We start from the raw sequence: 23,028 nt of genomic DNA, 5'->3' as shown, positions 1-23,028 counted from the left end.
TTTATGAGACCTTAGGGTGTATTTGGTTGGGGTAATGTGAGATTCCCATAGGAATGGAATCCACATTCCCCCGTTTGGTTGGTCAGGAATGTCATTCCCAATAATCTTACATTACCAATAGTTGATTTTTTGGGGTATATTACCGGGAAGGTCATTACCTCCCTTTCTTTAGGTATTTTTTTTAAATATCATTATTCTGTCATTGAATAATAAAAATTATACGAAGGTTAAATTACAAATTTATCCTTAAACTATTTTAAATTTATAAAAAAAATCTATAATTAAAATTTTATATGAAGTTCAGGGGTTAAAATAAAATTTTACTCTTTCATTAAACATTTTTATATTTTTAATTTTGTAAAAAAATATATATAATTTTTATGAGTTTAAATTTTTTAAAGAAAATATATAAATATTTTCTAACTTGCTAAAAAAATAAATATATAATAAGGACAATTTGGTCAAATATACATTACAATAATTTTTTATTTCTTTAATCAAAAACGGTAATATTACATTCCTGCTAAACCAATTATACACAAAATATAACATTTTTAGTAACCCTATTCCCTGGTAATCTTTTATTACTACTGGTAATCTTTCATTCCGTGAACCAAAAGCATTATTGTCTTTGTCAAAGTGACGAAATACTAGCATCATGGTGAGTATGTTTTAAGTTTGAATGTAGATGTTATGAAGAAGAAGATGCTCAGGTTTTATGAGTTTTAGTTTAAGAGAAAAAATGGTGAATGAAGAAGAACAGAGATGAGTTTTAGATTTACTGGGTTTACGGGGAAGATGAAAGTGTTCTAAATATTTCATGGTATTTTTTTCTTTGGAATTGAACGTGTATTGCGTTTCCTATAAACTATTAAGAAGCGTACAATATTGTAGTAGTACAATTTCTTCTTCGTCTCTCTCCTTTTCTTGAAATCAAATGGGAATCTCTAACATCATCAGATTAACCTTTTTATTTAAATCAACTTTATATTAGATAAGACTGGGGGTTGAGTCATTTCATTTCTATTCTCTTGCCTTTTTCGTCAACGTTACTCGCTTGCGAAGCTTTCTTTATTCATTTCGTATGTGACATGTTGTAATCTCTGGCCTTTGCTTTCCAGGTAGAGTTCTGGGTTCTTATTTTCTTTTCTTTTTTCATTTCCCTTTCTCACGTCTTTGCCTATCTGGTTTTTTAAGCACTGATTGCTCTCATCAATTATATGGATTGGTCTTAGATTGAATTATCTGATTTTCCAGATTGTCAATCGGTGGTATAGGGAGTAGATTATGGTCTTCTGCTCATCCAATTTTTAGTTTCTAACTTTTTTTTCCTCTTCTTACCAGCTTGTTCCTTTCTGCAGATTCATGAATTTTGGGTTTCATTTTCTATACTGCTGTAAGCACTCTGTTTTGAGTTTTTGATTCTATATATGCTCAAGATGTGCTAAAATCATAAAGAAAACCCACCGTTTGATATGAAGGAATTATATATCTGCACATTATTTGTGTTCTCGATGTGAATTCCATTGGTGTTGGGACTTTGGGCCGGTGTTTTGATAGTCAGTGAGTCTACTCGAACGCCGTGGCAGGCATCGAATCTGAAATGGAACTGTGGACTGTTCTTGATTTTGAGTCCTTTAACAGTCAAGTTTGGGCTCATGAAAAACCTTATAGTCTGCATTTGAAAACCCCATAGAAAAATCTTCAGAAAAATTGAAGAAAGATTAAGTGCTAGGCTCAGTTGTACTTACCACAGGGCTATCACAGGGATCAGGCATTGCTGTTCCATTAATTCCCTGCTTAGCAGATATATATTATGTTAGTTATGGACTTTACTGGTGAAATAGAAACAGGCATGTTAAACGTGAGTAAATTGGATTACTTTGTGAGGTTTGCAGGGAAGATTCCACCATTTCTGTCCTTTGCCATCTACAAGGCCACCACCTTGCATCAACATTCCATCGACTCTGTAGAAGACAAGCCATTGCCTTTTGCTGGTATTTCTGGCCAAGAATCAGGTCCGTCAGGTGGCATTATGGTTCCATCAATCTTCGAACCAAAATCGAAACAAGTAAATGGCTGATTATCACAGAACAAGCTCCATGCTAAACTGCAATGACAAAATGTTCATTACCTGAAACACAAGGCCAACAGTCTTACAAGGACCTGCAAGATTGTAGATTGTAACATGAAGGGATAACCATCCGAGACTAGAAGAACCGCCGATTCAAGTTCGCAAGCCGTGTCCCAAGCCAGCTTAAACGCTTTATCATCGGCGACACCATCCCCGATAGCACCAAAATCAAGCACATTGAAGACACTGTACCTTGGACCAGCAACAGCAGCAGCTTCTGGCGCAGGTGAAGGAGGGACAGAAACGTGAGATACAAGGTGGTGGAGTCGCTCATGTTCCGAGTTGCCATAATGATGTCTGGTTTGAATGGTAACAAAGTAAAGGCATGAAAAGATAAAGAAAAGCAAGACAAGAACTTGATGGAAGGGCATATTGAGCTTAACTTTAGTTTCAATGAAAACATGTGGAGTGTAAGGGAAGGGTACCCTCTACTTATAGGGCAAAGCCGGCCACGATATCCTAGGTTTGGCCTATGTACTAGGTACTATAGCCATTAACCAAGTTTTTGTCACTTGTTATGCTTCTCCTAAAGATCTCATGGAAGTTGAACCAACAGGCCCCCCACGTTTCTGGAAGTTGAAATTAGTAAACAAAAAGAGTTGAAAAGAATTTCTCAGTGGAAGCACCCCATTGTTGTGAGTGGTGGCCATCAATTAGACTATTGTGGCATGAAACCGACCCGGTTCCGTTCTACAATATATAGGGGTTGGCCTCATGCTAGAGCATGTGGGAAGTAAAATGATAAAAGCTTGAAGGGAATGTGCCAATATGGGGATATGATATGGGGAAGTTGTAGTATTAGCAGCTGGTCCAGTTTTTGTTTATTTCAGAGATGGAGTTTAAGCACAGTTAGGATTTAAAAAAAAGTCAGTTATTAGAGTTATACGACCTCATTTGGTTGGGGTTTAGCCGGCGGCAGTGCTTTGGAATTTACATTCCCTCTATTGTGAATGAGTTGCTTCACCATGACCCTTGTGTGAGATGATGCCCATGTGTTCTTGCCACTGCTCAATTCTATTGATTGTTTGATTAGTTGGAAATCGTGGGTTAAAGAGGAGGCGGTATGTTAAATTTCATAAAGGTTTAATACAAAAATGTTTAAACTATACCTCGAAATACGATTTAATGTTTAAAGATTTTTTTGTTAAAAATAGATGTCTAACTTTTTCAACGTTACAATTTTAGATGACTACTGTCTTATTTTTTTTTATTTTTAATAATAAAAATATTATTTTTTTTTCAAAAAAAAACTAAAAAAAAGATTCGCTTTTCCCTCGTCATCCCTCTCAGTCCCGTCGCCCTCCCTTTGATAGCGAACAATCTCCATTGGTCAAATTTTGTTCGGAGCATGACGAGGAACACAACGATAGCGATCGTGTAACGTACGGACGACAGTAACCATCGAAATCGACGAAAAACATAAACAAGAAACCCTAAAAATTTGGTGAGCATTCGTGACATTTTTTTACAATGATCGGTGCAGTTTAATGGTGGTTGGTGGGCTAGGTTTTGGTTGCGGCGACTAGAATGCTTTGATGGCATTAACGGTGACGGCCACAGACCGACGGTGGCCGACCGATGACGAGAAATGTAAAATTTTAGTGGGGTTTTAATTATAATATAATTTTTAAAATAAAATAATTTTTAAAATTTTATATATATGACAAGTGTTAAATAATAGTCAAATTTAACATTCATTACGATCAAGACAGCTAAAAAAAAATTAGACATTTACTTTTAGCAAACAATTCTCTAGACATCAAATCATATTTTGAGATGTAATTTAGACAATTATTTTTGTATTAAGCATTTTATAAATGTTGAAACTATATTATAAAATTAATTGATATATTAGTAATTAATTCGTCAATTAATTTACTAATAAAAATAATAATTAATTAAAGTATGAATATTCAATTCCAAAATTTTAGATTACATTCTAACTTAATTTTTCATGAGAATTTTCAGATTTCACACCAACGATTCCCTAATACACTCTCAGCAAACTCCTACCCACTTCCTTTACTTACACTCCCACTCAATTAATTTTTTTTTGTTGAGAAAAATTGAATTAAATACAATTATTAAACTCACAATTCAATTAAAAAATAATTTTCCACATAATAATCATGATGAAAACTTGTATTAACTCAATATAAATTTAAGAAATATACTATAAGAATATATCTAAATTTACATCCTACTTTAAAATATAATAATGATGCACGATTGAAAAGCATAACACAATAATTCCAATCGTCCAAAAGGTTGATAAGCTGCAGATAAATTACAGCAACTACACCATTTCATCCATCCATCATATTCGATTTATTAATTAAATAATTCAAATCAAATATTGTAAAAAATAATTATAAATATAATTTAAATCTAAAATATCATTAATTTATAATATCTGACGTCATTAAACCAACTAATAATTAATTAGTGCATACATCATTTTTATTCACCCTTTTAACTCCATAAAATTAAAACTCTAAATAAAACATAAAGGCAAAAAAACAAAATATAACCAAAAAAAGGTTTGACCTAAGCCTTGAAATATCACTTATCTGAATTTCCAACAAATTAAAAAGAATAAAAATCATACTAATGGATTCATAATAGGGTATATTTCTTAATTCCTAAGGCCTTTTCCCTTCAAGCTCCTCCTTTCTCCATCTATTTCACCACTGCCATCATCTTCTCCTTCCCACCAGCTGCTGCTTGCAGCATCATCCTACCCATTTGTCCATCATTACCCTCTGTTTATTAACACCCAAAATTCTGATCCTTCATATCTGATCCACTTTCTATCTTTGCCCCCAAACCCACCAGAAATAATCCATCTACCTCTGCAGATCTCATCATCTTTCTCCAGAAGCTCTTCACTTTCTTCACCTGTTCTTTGCCCTCCTCTTTGATTTCCACTCGGATGGTAATCTCACAGGTTGGTTCTTCACCACAATCCAATCTTATCCCTATCCCTATCCCATGTTGGTATGGTTACTGTTTTCCTACTTTCTAGATCATCATTTTCTTTCTTTATGTATAGTGAAACCAAGGATCAACTAGCTCCATATTGGGAATCTGATGATTGGGTTTTTCTTTCTTTCTGGAACATAGCAATCGTCAACAGAAAATTGAGGACTCGATAAAGCTAAAAAGCTAAGGCCTTTCGTTTTCTCAGGTGATCTTCCTTCCCATAGCTTGAATTCTGTCCTATGATCATTGGAATCTGATGAATTTCAAAGCTAACGTGATTTTAGGATTCATTGCTTCGTATATAGGCATAGAAATGAATCAGAATCTGCTTTTGTATATATTCTACCATATTAGCAAAGATGACAGCCACCAATCATTTTGTTAGTTCCTTATCTAATCTTATTATGCATACCATGATGTGGTAATTGTAAAATGCGTGTAACATATATCTATGACTAGTGGAATATTTGAGGTTGAACCATTGCTGAATGGAAGAGAAAGGGAACTGACCTCTATGTTGTTCATCACAGTTTATGCTGATTGCCACAGCCAAACAAGGCTTAGTCTCCCTGATTCAAGTTTCAGTATTTGAGTGATTCTCAATGGCTGATAACCGGAATAGAAATGTCAAGGCTGCAAGTGGCAAGCCACCCGCGGCTGCTGCCGCCAACCCGTTCACTATCAATCTAGATAACTTCAGCAAGCGGTTGAAGATTTTATATTCACATTGGAATAAACACGGTACTGATCTGTGGGGTGGTTCTAGTGCTCTGGCCATCGCGACTCCCCCTATTTCGGAGGATCTGAGGTACTTGAAATCCTCGGCACTAAATATTTGGTTGTAGGCTATGAATTCCCAGAGACCATTATGGTTTTCTTGAAGAAACAGATTCATTTCTTGTGTACCCAAAAAAAGGCATCTTTGCTTGATGTTGTGAAGAAGTCTGCCAAAGAAGCTGTTGACATCGAAGTCATTATTCATGTGAAGGCCAAGGGCGACAACGGGACTGGTCTAATGGATAACATTTTTCGAGCTATCTATTCTCAGACGAACTCCAGTGATAGTGATGTACCTGTTGTAGGTTGCATATCAAGGGAAGCACCCGAGGGAAAGTTTTTGGAAGCTTGGGATGAAAAGTTGAAGAATGCAAAATTTGAGCTTACTGATGTAACAAATGGATTCTCGGACTTGTTTGCTGTGAAAGATGAAACTGAGCTTACAAATGTGAAGAAGGCTGCGTTCTTGACTTCATCTGTTATGAGGCAATTTGTGGTGCCCAAACTCGAGAAGGTCATTGATGAGGAGAGGAAGGTTTCTCACTCTGCATTGATGGATGATACAGAGAAGACAATATTGGAGCCGGCACGAATTAAGGTGAAATTGAAGGCAGAGAACATTGACATTTGCTACCCTCCTATTTTTCAGAGTGGAGGAGAGTTTGATCTAAAACCAAGTGCTTCAAGCAACGATGAGAATCTTTACTATGACTCCACCAGTGTCATTATATGTGCACTCGGTCTCGATACAACAGCTACTGTTCAAATATTGCTCGAACTGTTTTGATTGATGCCAATTCCAAACAAAGCAAGGCATATGAGGTCCTCCTTAAAGCTCAAGAAGCAGCCATTGGTGCTTTGAAATCTGGAAACAAGGTGAGTTCTGTTTACCAAGAAGCACTCTCAGTGGTAGAGAAGGCTGCTCCTGAATTAGCTGCAAACTTAACTAAAACTGCAGGGACCGGAATAGGCCTTGAGTTCCGTGAGTCGGGGCTTAGCCTTAACGCTAAGAATGACCGAATCTTGAGACCAGGGATGGTTTTCAACGTGTCACTCGGTTTTCAGAACTTGCAGGCAGAGACGAAGAACCCCAAGACTGGGAAATACTCGCTGTTGCTTGCAGATACTGTCATTGTTGGTGAGAAGGTACCAGATATCTTAACAGCTAAAAGTTCTAAAGCTCTCAAAGATGTGGCATACTCATTCAACGAAGATGATGAAGAAGAAGAGAAGTTTAAGGTTAAAGCTGAGGATAACGGTAACGAGACATTCTCCAAGACAACACTCAGGTCAGACAACCATGAAATGTCTAAAGAAGAGCTTAGAAGGCAGCACCAGGCTGAGCTTGCTCGCCAGAAGAATGAAGAAACAGCAAGGCGACTAGCTGGCGGGGGTGCTAATGCAGCAGATAACCGGGGTGCAGTGAAGACAGTTGGTGATTTGATCGCATACAAAAATGTTAATGATCTACCCCTCCTAGGGATTTGATGATTCAGGTTGACCAGAAGAATGAAGCTATCCTCTTACCAATTTATGGAAGTATGGTCCCTTTCCATGTGGCTACAGTGAAGAGTGTGTCTAGCCAACAGGACAGCAACCGTTCTAGCTATATCAGAATAATATTTAATGTACCTGGCACCTCTTTCACGCCGCATGATGCAAACTCTCTCAAGTTTCAAGGATCAATATACTTGAAAGAGGTTTCATTCCGCTCCAAGGACTCGAGGCATATCATCGAGGTTGTACAGCAGATTAAAACGCTCCGCCGACAAGTTAATTCAAGAGAATCTGAAAGGGCTGAGAGGGCAACTTTAGTCACTCAGGAAAGGCTGCAGCTTGCATCAGCCAAGTTCAAGCCAATTAAGTTGCATGATCTGTGGATTCGTCCCCCTTTTGGTGGTCGTGGTAGAAAGCTGACTGGTTCACTGGAAGCTCACACAAACGGATTCAGGTATTCTACTTCAAGGGCCGATGAACGCGTCGATCTAATGTTTGCAAATATCAAGCATGCCTTCTTCCAGCCTGCAGAGCGGGAAATGATCACTCTTGTGCACTTCCATCTACATAATCACATCATGGTTGGTAATAAGAAAACAAAGGATGTGCAGTTTTACATTGAGGTGATGGATATAGTTCAGACATTGGGTGGTGGAAAGAGATCTGCTTATGACCCTGATGAGATTGAGGAAGAGCAACGTGAGCGGGACCGAAAGAATAAAATCAACACGGAGTTCCATAACTTTGTGAATCGGGTTAATGATTTGTGGGGACAGCCTCAATTTAAACCACTGGACCTTGAATTCGACCAACCCATGCGAGAGCTTGGCTTCAATGGAGTTCCCCATAAAGCCTCTGCTTTCATTGTGCCAACATCAAACTGCTTGGTTGAGCTAATAGAGATTCCTTTTGTGGTGATAACTCTAAGTGAGATCGAGATAGTTAACCTGGAAAGAGTTGGTCTTGGGCAGAAGAATTTTGATATGACTATTGTATTCAAAGACTTCAAGCGGGATGTCCTTCGGATTGACTCGATTCCTTCTACATCACTAGATGGCATCAAAGAGTGGCTTAATACCACTGACCTCAAGTATTATGAGAGCAGACTAAACTTGAATTGGCGGCCTATTCTGAAAACCATCACTGATGATCCAGAAAAGTTCATTGAAGATGGCGGATGGGAATTTTTAAATATGGAAGTCAGTGATTCCGAGTCTGAGAACTCAGAAGAGTCAGACCAAGGGTATGTGCCTTCAGACGTGCAGTCTGAATCGGCATCAGAGGATGAAGATGATGACAGTGAATCATTAGTTGAATCTGAAGATGATGCTGAAGAAGACTCAGATGAAGACTCAGACCAAGATAGAGGAAAGACTTGGGAAGAGTTGGAGAGGGAAGCAAGCACTGCAGATAGAGAGAAAGGCAATGATTCTGACAGCGAGGAAGAAAGGAAGAGGAGAAAGCTGAAGGCTTTTGGTAAGGCCCGTGCACCTGAAAAGAGAAATCCACCGGAAGCATTCCAAAGAGGTCCAAACTGAGGTGACATGTTTTTGAAAACAATGGAGTTTCAGCAACCTAGTAAAATATGGTAGTCGTACTAAACAATACTAGTTGCTTTCAAGCTTTCAGTAGCATTCGTTTAATCAAGGGTTTATTTGTTGCTTTCCATCTATTTATTGTGTGTTCATCAACTTGTTATAGACTTTTACCAGTAAATTAGTTAAGATATAAATATTATAGAGGTTTTACCTGTAATCTTGGATGCATCTCCGTTGCTCTCATTTTCATTCTAGCTTGTTGATTTCGTGAACTTATGACTGCAAAAGGAACCAGACAAGTGTCATTAGGTTTTTCAGCAATGCATAAACAACTAATTAATCAAGTAAAAACACATTGACTGTGAATAAAACAACAAAGATAAACTGCAGATAGAAAAGAAAGTTAATTAATCAAGTTCTAGTAACTGTGCTATGCAAGGTAACATCATAAATATAAAGGATACTGCCACTAGTATAAAAAAGGGCCCCCACTGAATTTAGTAATATGAGCAAGACATGGACTATGCATCATCTTAATGGTTCCAAAAGTGAAAATACAAGGAACCCAGAAAACATGAAAGAAGCTCGCACAATGACTCTTTAAGAGCAAGAAGCACAAGAAAAACAGTGAATGAAAGGGATGCAATTAATTCTAAATTATTTAAGAAACGCTTCTTTTACCTCCTAGGCTTTATGATGATGCCACTGGATACTGACTCGATCAATCATGCTTATTCGGCTTCAGGAGACTTTGGAGTTTGGACCTTAGACTCTTAACATCCTGGGAGATGAAGCTTGTAAATTAAGCAGTCCATCAACCTACCACATTTGTAAACATCACAAAATGGTTACACTATAGGTGAAATTAAAACAACAATAAAATTCTCCTTTTCGCTATTCAAATAAAGTATTATGAGGAAGCCATACGAACCATACAACCAAAAGAAAAGCATTCCAAAGGTGAATCTCTTACTTGAACAAGTGACATGTCAGGCACGCAAATTTTGTAAATCCAGCCCCATATACATGAAACTTGGTAGAACAAAAATTCAATAGAGGATCATAAAAGGACGAAATAATACTTTTTTACTAACATTGAACTGATCCCGGGAATTTACAACCAAAATTCCCTAAACCCTAAAAGGATGAAATAATACTTTTTTACTAACATTGAACTGATCCCGGGAATTTACAACCAAAACCTTCCCCTCCAGACACGCCAATTTACTGTGTAACAGTTTAAGACAAAGGAACAGGATCCATAAGATGACACAATTCAGAATTCGGAGCTATGTTAGAAAACAACATTTTTTTAAAGCACTAGCTGCTACTAAAATCAAGTCTAAACATTTAAAAAAAAAAACTGGTAACATAATTAAAAGGAATACTATCACATCTATCATAGCTTAGAACGTTTGGGAATGGCACTACTAAGAGGGGCTCCAGATTTCCCAAAGGCCTTCATTTTCCTTCTCTTCCTATCCTCCTCACTATCTGATTCATTCCCTTTATCCCTGTCAGCATTGCTGGCTTCCCTCTCCAACTCCTCCCATGTCTTTCCCTTCTCTTCTTCCGTGTCTGCCTCAGATCTTCTTCCTCTTCATCCTCAGATTCAACCAGTGATGCACTATCAGTGTCATCATCCTCTGACTCAGATTCAGGCTCCATATCAGATGGCTCATAACCCTGATCTGACTCCTCTTCATCCTCAGAATCTGAATCACTAGCCTCCAAATTCAAAAATTCCCAACCCCCATTTTCAATGAAGCTCTGTGGATCATCAGTAATTGTCTTCAGAATCTGCCGCCAGTTCAGATTCAGCCGGCTCTCATAATACTTGAGGTCTGTCGTGTCAAGCCATTCCTTGATGCCATCAAGTGAGGTTGAAGGGATGGAATCAATCCTGAGAACATCTCTCTTTAAGTCTCTAAACACAATGGTCATATCAAAATTCTTTTGCCCAAGACCAACTCTCTCCAAGTTCACAATCTCAATCTCACTCAAGGTGACAACAAGGAAAGGATTCTCAATCAGCTCAACCAGACAGCTAGACGTTGGCACAATAAAAGCTGAGGCTTTGTAAGGGACCCCATGGAAGCCAAGTTCTCTCAAAGGCTGATCAAACTCGAGATCAAGACCATTAAACTGAGGCTGCCCCCAGAGATCATTCACCCGATTCACAAAATTTTGAAAATCCATGTTGATCTTATTCTTCCTATCCTCTCCCTTTGCTCTTCTTCAATCTCATCTGGATCATAAGCAGACCTCTTTGCGCCTCCCAATGCTGGACTACATCCATAACTTCAACATAAAATTGCACATCCTTGGTTTTTTATTTCCCACCATTATGTGATTGTGCAGATGAAAGCGAAGGAGAGTGATCATTTCTTTCTCTGCAGGCTGGAAGAAGGCGTGCTTTATGTTCCCATACATAACATCAACACGCTCGTCAGCTCTAGTAGTAGAATACCGAAAACCATAACTTCAACATATCAGCTAAAGTCCTTGCATCTGCTCTATTGTCTCCAGTCCCAGGTCCACCTGCAAGCCGTCTAGCTGTTTCTTCGTTCTTCTGACGTGCAAGTTCAGCCTGGTGCTGCCTCCTTAATTCCTCCTTAGAAATCTCATGATTATCTGACCTGAGCACTGTCTGAGACATGAAAGGGTCATAACCATTAGTTTCAGCCTTGACATACTTCTCTTCTTCATCTTCATCCTCATTGAATGAGTAAGCTACATCCTTAACAGCCTTGGAACTCTTTCTAGTGACAACATCTGTATTTTGCTCGCCAACAATAACTGTATCAGCAAGTAACAGAGAAAAATTTTAGTTCTTTGGAATTTCTCTTACACTGCAAGTTCTGAAAACCAAGTGACACATTGAAAACCATCCTAGCTTTCACCACACGCTCATTCTTCGCATTGAGTGTAAGCCCCGACTCACGAAACTCAAGACCAATTCTAGTCCCAGCAGATTTTGTTAGATTTGGGACCAAATCAGGAGCTTCCTTCTCAACAACTGAGAGTGCTGCTTGATATGCGGCATTGATTATGTTCCCAGGTTTCAACATACCTATTGCAGCTTCATGGGCCTTAAGAAGAACCTCATATGCATTGCTCTGAAGTGGAGTGGCATCAATCAAGAATGTCCTGGAAATATTTTAGCAATAACCATTATAGCGAACTCCAACTGCACACAAGATAACACTACAGAATCGTAGTACAGATTCTCTTCATTACTTGCTGCACTAGTCTGAGATCAAACTCACCTCCACTTTGGAATATGGGAGGATAACAAATATCAACGTTCTCTGGCTTGAGCTTCACTTTAGCTAGCTGAGGCTTCACAATGGCTTTCTCTGTTTCATCCATCAAGGCAGCATGAGTGAATTTCCCCCCTCATCAATAACAGTCTCAAGCCTTGGAACCACAATATTGTTCATCACATTGTAACTTAAATAAGCAGCTTTCTTCACATCCATATGTTTTCTTTGTCCTTCAAAGCAAACAGGTCAGAGAATCCATCTGTTACATCAGCAAGCTGAAAGTTGGTACTTTTTAGTTTTTCAGCCCATGTTTCTAAAAGCTTCCCTTTGGGAGCCTCTCGAGCAATGTAACCAAAGATAGGAGCATTTTCAGAACCTTTGTGTTGTGCTCTGATGGACCGAAATATAGCATCCATCAATGCAGTTCCATCATCAGTCTTTGCCTTCACATACATCACAACATCAATCCCCACAGCCTCCTTCGCAGATTTCTTTACAACATCAAGCAGAGAAGCCTTCTTCTGACTACACAAGAAATGAATCTGCTGCGCTGTGAAAACCATTATTGTCTCTGCAAACTCATAACCTAGCAACCAAATGTTCAGAGCAGAAGATTTCAGGTAACGCAAATCTTCTAAAGGGGGTGGAGTTGCTACTACAATGACATCAGAAGAACCTCACAGCTCGGATTTGTGCCCATTCCAGTGTGAATACAAAGCCTTCAAACGTTTGCTGAAGTTTTCCAGATTAATAGAGTAAATACTTCCTGAAGCATGAGCTGCCCCGTTTGGAAGCTGGCAATTTGTATTCCTACGATCAGTCATTGAGAAGTTATACTGCATAATAAAAACCAACTGATAAAAATTAGAAAATACAATAATTGATTCTAAAAAGGAGGGAAATAACTAAAAGTACAACAACAACTGTAAAAACACTAAATAATAGGACTCGATAAGCTTTGTAGGGAACTGAATGTTAGGAAAATAAACCGAGTACAAGTAATTTTCCTATAACCAGATTAGTGAGAATGCGAAATAAAAGCGGAAAAATAATACCCGAAAATTGATAACGGAGTTCAGCCAATTGTGCTTACGTCTCCGGGCTGCTGCAGATATTTTACTAAGAGAGAAAATTTACAGGTGTTTACAAAACACTCACTACTCACAAGAAAGCTCTCTAGTATAGGAAGAAAGAAATGTTTTAGGATGATTTTGAAGCTAAATGGGTAAGGGTATTTATAGTAGAAACTTAGGGACTAATCTTTGAAAATACCCTAAAGTGCAATGACTAAAGTGAATTTACCCATTCCTATTTTCAACAAACATCTACCAAAATTTTACCAAACTTTGAAAAACATTTTTCAAAGAAACATTTACCAAACTTTGAAAAAAACATTTTCCAAAGTTGGTTGCCAAACTTTGAAACTTTTAACAATCTCCCACTTGAAGACTGATTTTAATATGTCTTCACACCTCGATCAATGCAGCAGCATGTCTGGTCTTGTTATTCTAGCATGCCAACTGAAGTTGAACACAACTTCAGTTTATCCGTAGTCACCGTCTTTGTCAACATGTCTGCCGGATTTTGAGCTCCACTAATCTTTTCAAGTTTCAAAATCCCATCTTCCAGAAGAGACGGATAAAATGATATCTCAATTGTATGTGCTTTGTCCTGGAATGAAAAGACGGATTCTTTGCTAGATGGATAGCACTTTGACTGTCGCAATACAAGATATTGTTTTCTTGTTTCTTGCCTAACTCTTCCAAGAAACTTTGGAGCCAAACCATCTCCTTGCTGGCTTCCGTAACAGCGACATATTCTGCTTCAGTTGTGGAGAGAGCAACTATCTTCTGTAGTTGAGAAACCCAACTCACTGCAGTTCCTCCTAGAGTATAGACATACCCTGTAGTGCTCATTCTGATGTCGACATTTCCGGCTAAGTCAGCATCTACATAGCCTGTCAGTATCATATCTCCACCTTTGAAACAAAGTGCTTTGTTTGTGGTACCCCGAAGATATCTGAGGATCCATTTGACTGCTTCCCAGTGTACCTTGCCCGGATTATTCATGTACCTGCTAACAGCTCCCACTGCATGAGCAATATCTGGTCTGGTACAAACCATGGCATACATCAGACTTCCAATTGCTGAGGCATACGGCACCTTCACCATGTGTGCACGTTCTTCCTCCGTCTTTGGTGATTGGTCTTTGGAGAGTCTGAAATGAACACCTAAAGGTGTACTTACTGATTTAGCATCTTGCATGTTGAACCTGGAGAGTACTTTGTTGATGTACTCAGCCTGTGATAACATTAAAGTCTCCGACTTTGTGTCTCTCTTGATCCTCATCCCAAGAATCTGCTTTGCAGCGCCCAGATCCTTCATAGCAAACTGCTTCGACAATTTTTGCTTCAAGTGTATAATCTCTTGCATGTCTAAGCCTGCAACGAGCATGTCTGAGCCTGCAACGAGCATGTCATCAACGTACAATAATAAAATAATGAAGCTGTTGTCGAACCTCTTGATGTAGCAACAATGATCTGCTTGACATCTGATAAAACCATTGCTACTCATGAAACTATCGAACTTCTTATACCACTGTCTAGGAGTTTGTTTTAAACCATATAAGCTATTCTTCAACCTGCATACCAGGTTTTTCTTGTCTGCCTCTATGAAGCCTTCTGGCTGCCTCATATAGATTTCTTCCTCCAAATCACCATGAAGGAAAGCTGTCTTTACATCTAACTGCTCAAGATGTAAATTCTCTGCAGCTTCTTTTTGCTGAAAGCCTTTGACAACCAATCTTGCTTTGTAGCGTTTGCTCCCATTGTGCTCTTCTTTGATCCTGTAAATCCACTTGTTGTGGAGCGCTTTCTTGTCTGGTGGTAATTCAGCTAATTCCCATGTCTGATTTGACATAAGCGAGTCCATCTCATCTTTCATGGAAAACTCCCACTTGACTGAATCCTCCACTTGCATTGCTTCATCATAGCACTCTGGTTCACCATTGTCAGTCAGCAACAAGTAGTGTAAAGAAGGAGAATACCGTTGGGTTGGTTTATGAATTCTGGAGGAGCGTCTCAGTTCTGGTGTGCCCTGTTCTTCTTGAACTGCTTCAGGATTGATCTGAACATCATTTTCAGAAATATCCTCGAACTCAGCAAATTCCTTTGTTTCAGCTTCGGTATTACTTGATTCTGCGGTTGACCTATCTTTGTACATCACATTTTCATTGAAAATGACGTCTCTGCTTCTGATGATCTTTCGATTTTCGTAATCCCAAAACCGGTAACCGAACTCATCACCACCGTAACCAACAAAGACGCATTTGTTGGACTTGACATCAAGTTTACTTCTTTCAGCAGAGTTTATGTGTACATAAGAAATACAACCAAACACTCTTAAGCGTGAAAGGTTTATTTCTTTCTTGCTCCAAGCTTCCTCTGGTATTCCGCCATCCAAAGGAACTGAGGGCCCACGGTTGATCAGGTAAGCTGCAGTGTTGATAGCTTCAGCCCATAGAAATTTGGGCAATCCGGCATGTATCCTCATGTTTCTGGCACGTTCATTCAGAGTTCTGTTCATGCGCTCTGCTACGCCATTCTGCTGCGGTGTTATGGGAACTGTTGTCTCCATCTTGATCCCATTGTTTGCGCAGAAATATCTGAAACTACTGTCTCTGTACTCTCCTCCATTGTCAGACCTCAACCGCTTGACTTTCAAACCAGTCTCATTTTCCACCATGGCCTTCCATTTTCTGAAGGTATCAAAGACTTCTGATTTCTTCTTCAGAAAATAAACTCACACCTTCCTTGTTGAATCATCGATGAAGGTGACATAATATAGTGAGCCTGCAAGAGATGGAACAGGGGATGGTCCCCATACATCAGTATGAACCAATTCTAACCTTTCTGCCTTGGGAGTCTTGCCAATCTTTGTAAAACTGACTTTCTTTTGTTTTCCAAAGATGCAATCCTCGCATAGTCCGACATCTACATTCTTTAGATCCGGCAGCTTCCCTTTTGACAGAAGTATCTTCATTCCTTTCTCGCTCATATGGCCAAGCCTTTGGTGCCATAGGTTTGATTTTCCATCAGCATCTGCTACTGCAATGATATTCTCTAAATTTGAGGTTACATAGAGAGTACCAGTCTTCTTACCACGAGCAATGACGAGTGCTCCTTTGGTAATCTTCCATTCACAGCCTGAAAAGGTTGTACTATATCCTTCTCCATCAAGCTGCCCAACAGAAATCAGATTTCTTTTGAGGCCAGAAATATGTCTCACTCCTGTCAGCTTCCAGGTGGTCTGGTTTGGCAGCTTTAGTCGGATGTCTCCTTTTCCGACGATCTTTAAGGTTTCATCATCAGCAAGATGAACCTTCCCAAAATCACCACTGACATAGTTCTCCATGATTTCTTGGTATGGGGTGGAGTGGAAAGATGCCCCTGAATCCAAGATCCATGATTCAATCGGACTGTTGATGCTTAGAATCGTGGCATCACCTGTCTCTTCTGTCACGTTGGCAGATTCCTGTGCACTGATATCTTTCTTCAGTGCTCGGCAATCTCTTTTGAAGTGACCCTTCTTGCCGCAATTATAACAGGTAAAATCTTTATTTCCTGTTCTTTATTTGCCCCTTCTGGATTTTGATCTGCCACGATTTGAATTTCTTTCTGAAGTTCTCCCTCTAGACTCGGTGTGCAAGGCTGAGGAGGTTGATGCTTCACCCGATTCTCTTCGTCGAATTTCTTTACTCAATACCAGATCCCGAACATCGTCGAATTTTAATTTGCTGTTTCCCAACGAACTGCTGACTGCTGTAACAGTAGCATTCCAACTGTCTGGTAGAGATGATAAGAGAATTAAAGCTCGAACTTCATCATCGAACTCAATTTCCACTGAACTCAACTGGGTTGTGATTGTGTTGAGTTCATTTAGGTGTTGTGCCACCGATGCCCCTTCCGCCATCCGCAAATTGAATAATCGCCTCATCAAATGAACTTTGTTTGAGGCCGATGGCTTCTCGTACATACTGGAGAGAGCCGTCATAAGACCCACTGTGGTATTTTCCTTTGCTATGTTAAAAGCAACATTGCGGGATAACGTCAGTCGGATAACTCCGAGGGCTTGTCTGTCGAGAAGAGCCCAATCTTCATCCTTCATGCCCTCTGGTTGCTTTCCTGAGAGAGGTTGATATAGATTTTTCTGGTACAAAAAATCTTCAATATGCATCTTCCAAAAACCAAAGTCCGCACCATCGAACTTTTCAATTTTCACCTTCCCTTCGTCTGCAGCCATCGCTCCCACTCGAATCTGGCTTCGTTTGGATCGTTTCTGACAATTCTTGCGAATCACCGTGTATTAGAACACCACCGTCGACAAACTCGTATCGCCGACCGAATTTCACTATTCACGAAATTCACTATTCACGTGAATAGTAATGAATAGTAACCTCGCAGAAAATTTGACAAAATTCACAACCAAAAGCTCTGATACCAGTTGTTAGGAAAATAAACCGAGTACAAGTAATTTCCCTATAACCAGATTAGTGAGAATGCGAAATAAAAGCGGAAAAATAATATCCGAAAATTGATAACGGAGTTCAGCCAATTGTGCTTACGTCTCCGGGCTGCTGCAGATCTTTTACTAAGAGAGAAAATTTACAGGTGTTTACAAAACACTCACTACTCACAAGAAAGCTCTCTAGTATAGGAAGAAAGAAATGTTTTGGGATGATTTTGAAATTAAATGAGTAAGGGTATTTATAGTAGAAACTTAGGGACTAATCTTTGAAAATACCCTAAAGTGCAATAACTAAAGTGAATTTACCCATTCCTATTTTCAATAAACATCTACCAAAATTTTACTAAACTTTGAAAAATATTTTTCAAAGAAACATTTACCAAACTCTGAAAAAAACATTTTCCAAAGTTGGTTGCCAAACTTTGAAACTTTTAACACTGAAAACACTTAAAGAACTTCAAAAATAAAATATGCCGAAATTTATCGCCCGTCATTAATAATCATTGAACAAATTGAAATTCACATCCCGCATTTTATTTCGATTGAACCCAAGACTCAGAAGTTAATACTAGAGAACTTATATAAAATTACTTTTGCGTCTAAAATACCAAGGGAAATGACACATGATCAAATGAAACTCAAATTCGAGCAAGTTAAGATTTCAATAGGTGGAAAATACTTGATAAAATACTAAAAAGCAAAGGAACAGAACGAGAAACTCTCACAGCTCCAGCTCTGCTCTGCCAACACTAAGATTCAACCTCGAGACGAAGAAATCTCAAATCTATAAAAGCGAACTTGGCTTCTCTGGTCCAGCAGCGGCCTCAGAGAGAACCTAGGGTAATGGTTAAGAAGACAGAAATCGAAGCAAACAGAGTCCGAAGTTCGAGGCTTAGAAACAAAAAGTATAGCGGAAGGCAAGAGAAACAAAGATCGAGCAGCGAAGAAGAAAAGGAGATAAGAAACTGGAAAGGGGGGATTTAAGAAATTCAGAGACTACGGAGAAGGGAAAAGAGAGGGAAAACCGAAAGGTCAGGGAGTTTTTATTATTTTATTAAGAACAGTCTATAACTCTACACTGGAGACCAACGGTTATAGAGCAATACCTGAATACAGTGTAAGGGATAAATACGGACCTTAATATTATAATAAAGAGCAGGGGTATGTTGGACTGGCTGCGTAACTGGACCCTTTACATTTTATGGGTACAAACTTTTTCATATCATCGTAATGTCACGTGCAAAAGCCCAGCCTCGAGAATTAGAATTGAAAATGAAAAGAAAAAGGTGATCCTGCCGTAGCTCGAACCCGCGCCTTGGGCTTAAAAAATTAATACTCTAACCAACTGAGCTACAAGATTTTCACTGGAAGCAAATTGAATATAGTTTATAAATATAAACAAATCATGATGTGATTCTGTTATCTTTTTACAACATTAATCGAGTTACTAAATATTGATTAATCATAATTTTCAATATTATATTTATTTCAAGGTGTTTATCGTTTGTATTCTTGCAATGGAACTCACCAACATTGGATCCTGAATTGGCTAGGCAAGTGAGGAAAAGGTTGCCCCAATCTTGGTTCCAGCTGTGATTCTATAGGTTAGATAAAAAGTAGTATAAAGCTTTGAAGAACCCACCATGGCTTGTTAACATCTGATCAAACCCTTCTAAGCCCTTGTGCCAGCCACATCAAAAATGATCAATTAGCTATCATGATTGACCTTATGTAGAGACCCGCACCCAAATCATAAATATCGTTCGTTTTTATCAGAAATCTCGCACAAAATATGCTTCACAAGCATAAGATTAAGTCCCTATATTTACCAGCTCATGGTCATATTTTGTAATAGAGAAGATTCATTAGAAGTACTTAATTGAGTGGGAAATACAATAATAACACAGGGAAAATGTCTGTATACTTGAAAGGAACAAATACAGAGTGGCAGTCCAAGATTTTAAAGCTAAGCAGACCTATTTATGTATTGTGAGGTAAGGACGTCATAAACACAACAGAAACAACATAGAATCCACCTTAAATGCTCCAAGGCTCAGTGGTGAGAGTACCGGTGATGTGTATAACAATAGGACTCAATAGGTCAAAAGATGGTTATGCCCCAAGAACTAGCATCCTCCAGTTCAAACGCTGTGGGACAGACAAATTCACCTTCTCTCAAAGTTTAAATGTGCAAGAAAATATGTGAAAAGGGTTGCAAAGATTAGGAGATACGAAATCAGAACAATAGCTGTAATGTGTAAGCGATCATGGTGAAACCCGAAATAGTTTTCTAGCAAAGAGGCCACTGTCATGGCTTCACCGAATACCATAATCTCATTGTTTACATTTCCATATTGTGAAGTGAGCAAACAATTCAATGTCCAAGATGTAGGCATTAGATAATACAACCAGAGCCACCACATTGGGATTTTCTGCAGATAAAGATAATCAGTCAGGTGAGTACTACACCACAATAATAGTAGGTAGAATTCCAACATATTAACTTTCATCACGCCAAATGCTCTTTAATAGTAATAGCTTACCGGCGTAGGCATCAAAAAGCTGGAGAAAGATTAAGCAGCGGATAGAAGACCGATGATAAAGCTCAAGCTATTGTGACTTCCGGTGTCAATGACACAAACAACATTCCCAAGAAGGTGAAGTAGTGTTGTGTGCAGAAGATGGCATATAAGTACCACAAAACCTTATATGTTGATCCATAATAGCCAATCATGGGATATGTGATCGTTCCAAACAACCGAGTTTGTATAAATAGATAGGGTACCTCAATTGCCACATGAAAATATTTACACCCTCCTTATTTACTGTAAGCTTTATCGAGAATCCGGAAAACTAACAACTTAGCTCAGAGAAAGAAAAAAAGTTCATGTTAACTTATGATGCGGATGAGAACGTACATGTGCTAGTGCATAAGACCAAGAAGAGTACATCTCTGCGAATCTTTCTCGATACATAACAACCCTCTCTGTGGCAACAAATAGTTGGACAGATGAGCTGCTGTTCATCCCAGAAAGACCACAGCAGAGTATATTGAACCGAAAATATTGAACAAATCTTGCGGGTTATTTCTGTGGATTTAAAGAAGAAAAGAAGATAGAAAGATGATGTTATCATCATCAAGCTTATTGCAAAGGAAAAGTAATTCCAGTTTTCCCTATTCTTACATTTTCTGTCCTTGGTTCGAAATACTAATCCCAAAGCCAAAGATATTATGATAGTCTGCAAGAGACGTGTCAAGTTATACGAAGGACTTCTTCAATAGGACAGATGCAGTTTCCATAGGCAAGATTTAAATTGACCCCAGCAACTCTGTGAAATTGGGTTGGAAAATGAAGATCTTTTGAACCAGGAGGTGGATCACTCAACTGTCTTAAAATCTCCTTGTTGTTCCTACCATCAAAAAGAAATAATAAGTGAATCAGCCAGTTTGAAAGGATAATCATTTAACTCTACAGACACTTAAAGCATCATCATTCTAAGATGCATTTGTCTGTTGCCACACTGATTTTGATACTAATGCACTGGTATTACATATAATATTATGGATTTTGTGCAATTAAGCACTCTATTTGATACCTATAAAAAATAGTACATGCTTCAGTATAAGTCATACAACATAAGAGGTGATTTAAACAATCCGACATGTCCCTTTCCATATGCTTTTTGGTTACAACTAGTTTAAGTGATTGGTGAGAGGTAGAGTATTACATTTGAGGAACTAATGAATCATTCAGCTTTGCATGAATCGATACTAATTACTACCGAGTAACGGAAGTTGTCGTAACCCGTTTTCGTCCGGGCACGAAATATTTATTTGGCGGGAAAATTGATGTGAATAAATGGTCTTGAAAATAATTTGGGAGTCTCCATCGGCCTTTTGGGTCAGGTAGGTCGAATACCTAAAAATTATTTTTTAAAAGAGTTTTAAGAAAACATCAATTAAAAAATGAACTGATCTGCGTTTATAACCAAAAATTCGTTCTTTTTAATAATAAAAAGGGATTCGTAGTCGGTTACGTTTAGGGAATGATTAGCACCCTTACAACGCCCAAAATTGATATTTTTTAATTATAAATTGTCTCTATTATTAAAAATTTAAAAATTCAAAATATATTTAATTTATAATCCTATTATTTCAAAATTATATAAAAAATATTTAAAAATATCGGAAAAGGACTTCTAGGTGCCTTAAGACAGCTCTTTTTCTTTGATATTAATAAATATTAATTTGAATAAAATTAAATAATATTTTTTATAATATTTAATTTTAAAATACCAGAATAGGACATCCAGTTGTATTAAGACTGCCATTTTCTTCGATATTGAAAAATAAATATTAAAATAATTTATTGAAAAAAATATAAATTATTATTTATTATATATATTTATGACTACATAATAATAATAAAAATATTTAAATATATAAACAAGTAAAATTAAAACAATAAAAATACAATTAGAACGATATATTTAAAAGCAGTAAAATAAATGAAAACATTTAAAATTAGTGACTAAATTATAGTAAATTAAAATTAAATACCTAATTCATAATTAATCAAAATTATAGGGATTAAACATGCTATTTTCTTATTTATTAATTTAGTGACTAAAATAAAATTATATAAAATTCAGATATTAGAATAAAATAAATTAAAACATACTATTCGGATTAAAATATTAATTATTAAAATTAACGGACTAAATCTGTTATTTACCCTAAATATATTATTTTAATATAAAGGACTAAAATAAATAAAATTAAATATCTGAATTAAAAGGATTATAAACTCGATTTAGTGACTAAAATGTAAAGTTTACAAATTAGGCTGACTGCGGAAAGGATTTAACTATTATTTAATTACACGAATAGCCCTCCCCGAAATGACGTCGTTCAGGAAGGGCTATTTAAAGCCGAATTCAGCTGGCCCTTCGGGCCATATTTCACTTCTTTTTTTTTATTTCTCTCTAACTGAGAGAAATAAACGCTCTCCCCTCTCTCTAGCTTCCCTCATCGGAGGGAAGCCGGTCACCAGACGGCAGCCGTCTGCCGCCGTGACCCTCACCGCCGGCCACCGCATCCGGTGGTCGGAAAATTTTATTTTTTATCATTATGTAGATCGGACCGTCCTAAGGACGGTTCCGGTGCTTTTTTCTCCTAAATAGCTCTTGATCGGAGCAAATCTAAAGAAATACCTTCGGTTTCCGAAGGTTTTGGTGACGTTTAAAAGGTCCGGTGGCTTCCTCGGTAAGCTTCTTTCCTTTCTTTTTGTTTCTGTTTTGGTTTACTA

At 37.9% G+C, this 23,028-nt stretch overlaps 1 protein-coding gene and 2 pseudogenes across 1 annotated transcript; 1 reads left to right on the top strand and 2 right to left on the bottom strand.

Moving 5' to 3' along the window:
- Positions 1-1,450: 1,450 nt before the first annotated feature.
- On the bottom strand, positions 1,451-2,505 carry LOC120193153 (polygalacturonase At1g48100-like). The gene is made up of 4 exons (XM_039195743.1): positions 2,135-2,505; positions 1,883-2,003; positions 1,752-1,796; positions 1,451-1,675 (listed from the first exon to the last, which is right to left on the bottom strand). The coding sequence occupies exons 1-4, from the start codon at positions 2,503-2,505 to the stop codon at positions 1,451-1,453; spliced, it is 762 nt and encodes a 253-aa protein (XP_039051674.1).
- Positions 2,506-4,783: 2,278 nt separating this feature from the next.
- Positions 4,784-9,145, top strand: LOC120193632 (annotated as a pseudogene).
- A 1,022-nt stretch (positions 9,146-10,167) lies between these two features.
- LOC120193622 lies at positions 10,168-18,698 on the bottom strand (annotated as a pseudogene).
- Positions 18,699-23,028: the final 4,330 nt, after the last annotated feature.

This window comes from Hibiscus syriacus, unplaced genomic scaffold, assembly GCF_006381635.1.
Source record: "Hibiscus syriacus cultivar Baekdansim isolate YM2019G1 unplaced genomic scaffold, ASM638163v2 tig00004355_pilon, whole genome shotgun sequence".
Classification (NCBI taxonomy): Eukaryota; Viridiplantae; Streptophyta; class Magnoliopsida; order Malvales; family Malvaceae; genus Hibiscus; species Hibiscus syriacus.
Note: the sequence above shows the minus strand (reverse complement) of the source record. Positions and strands in the feature narration are given on the sequence as shown.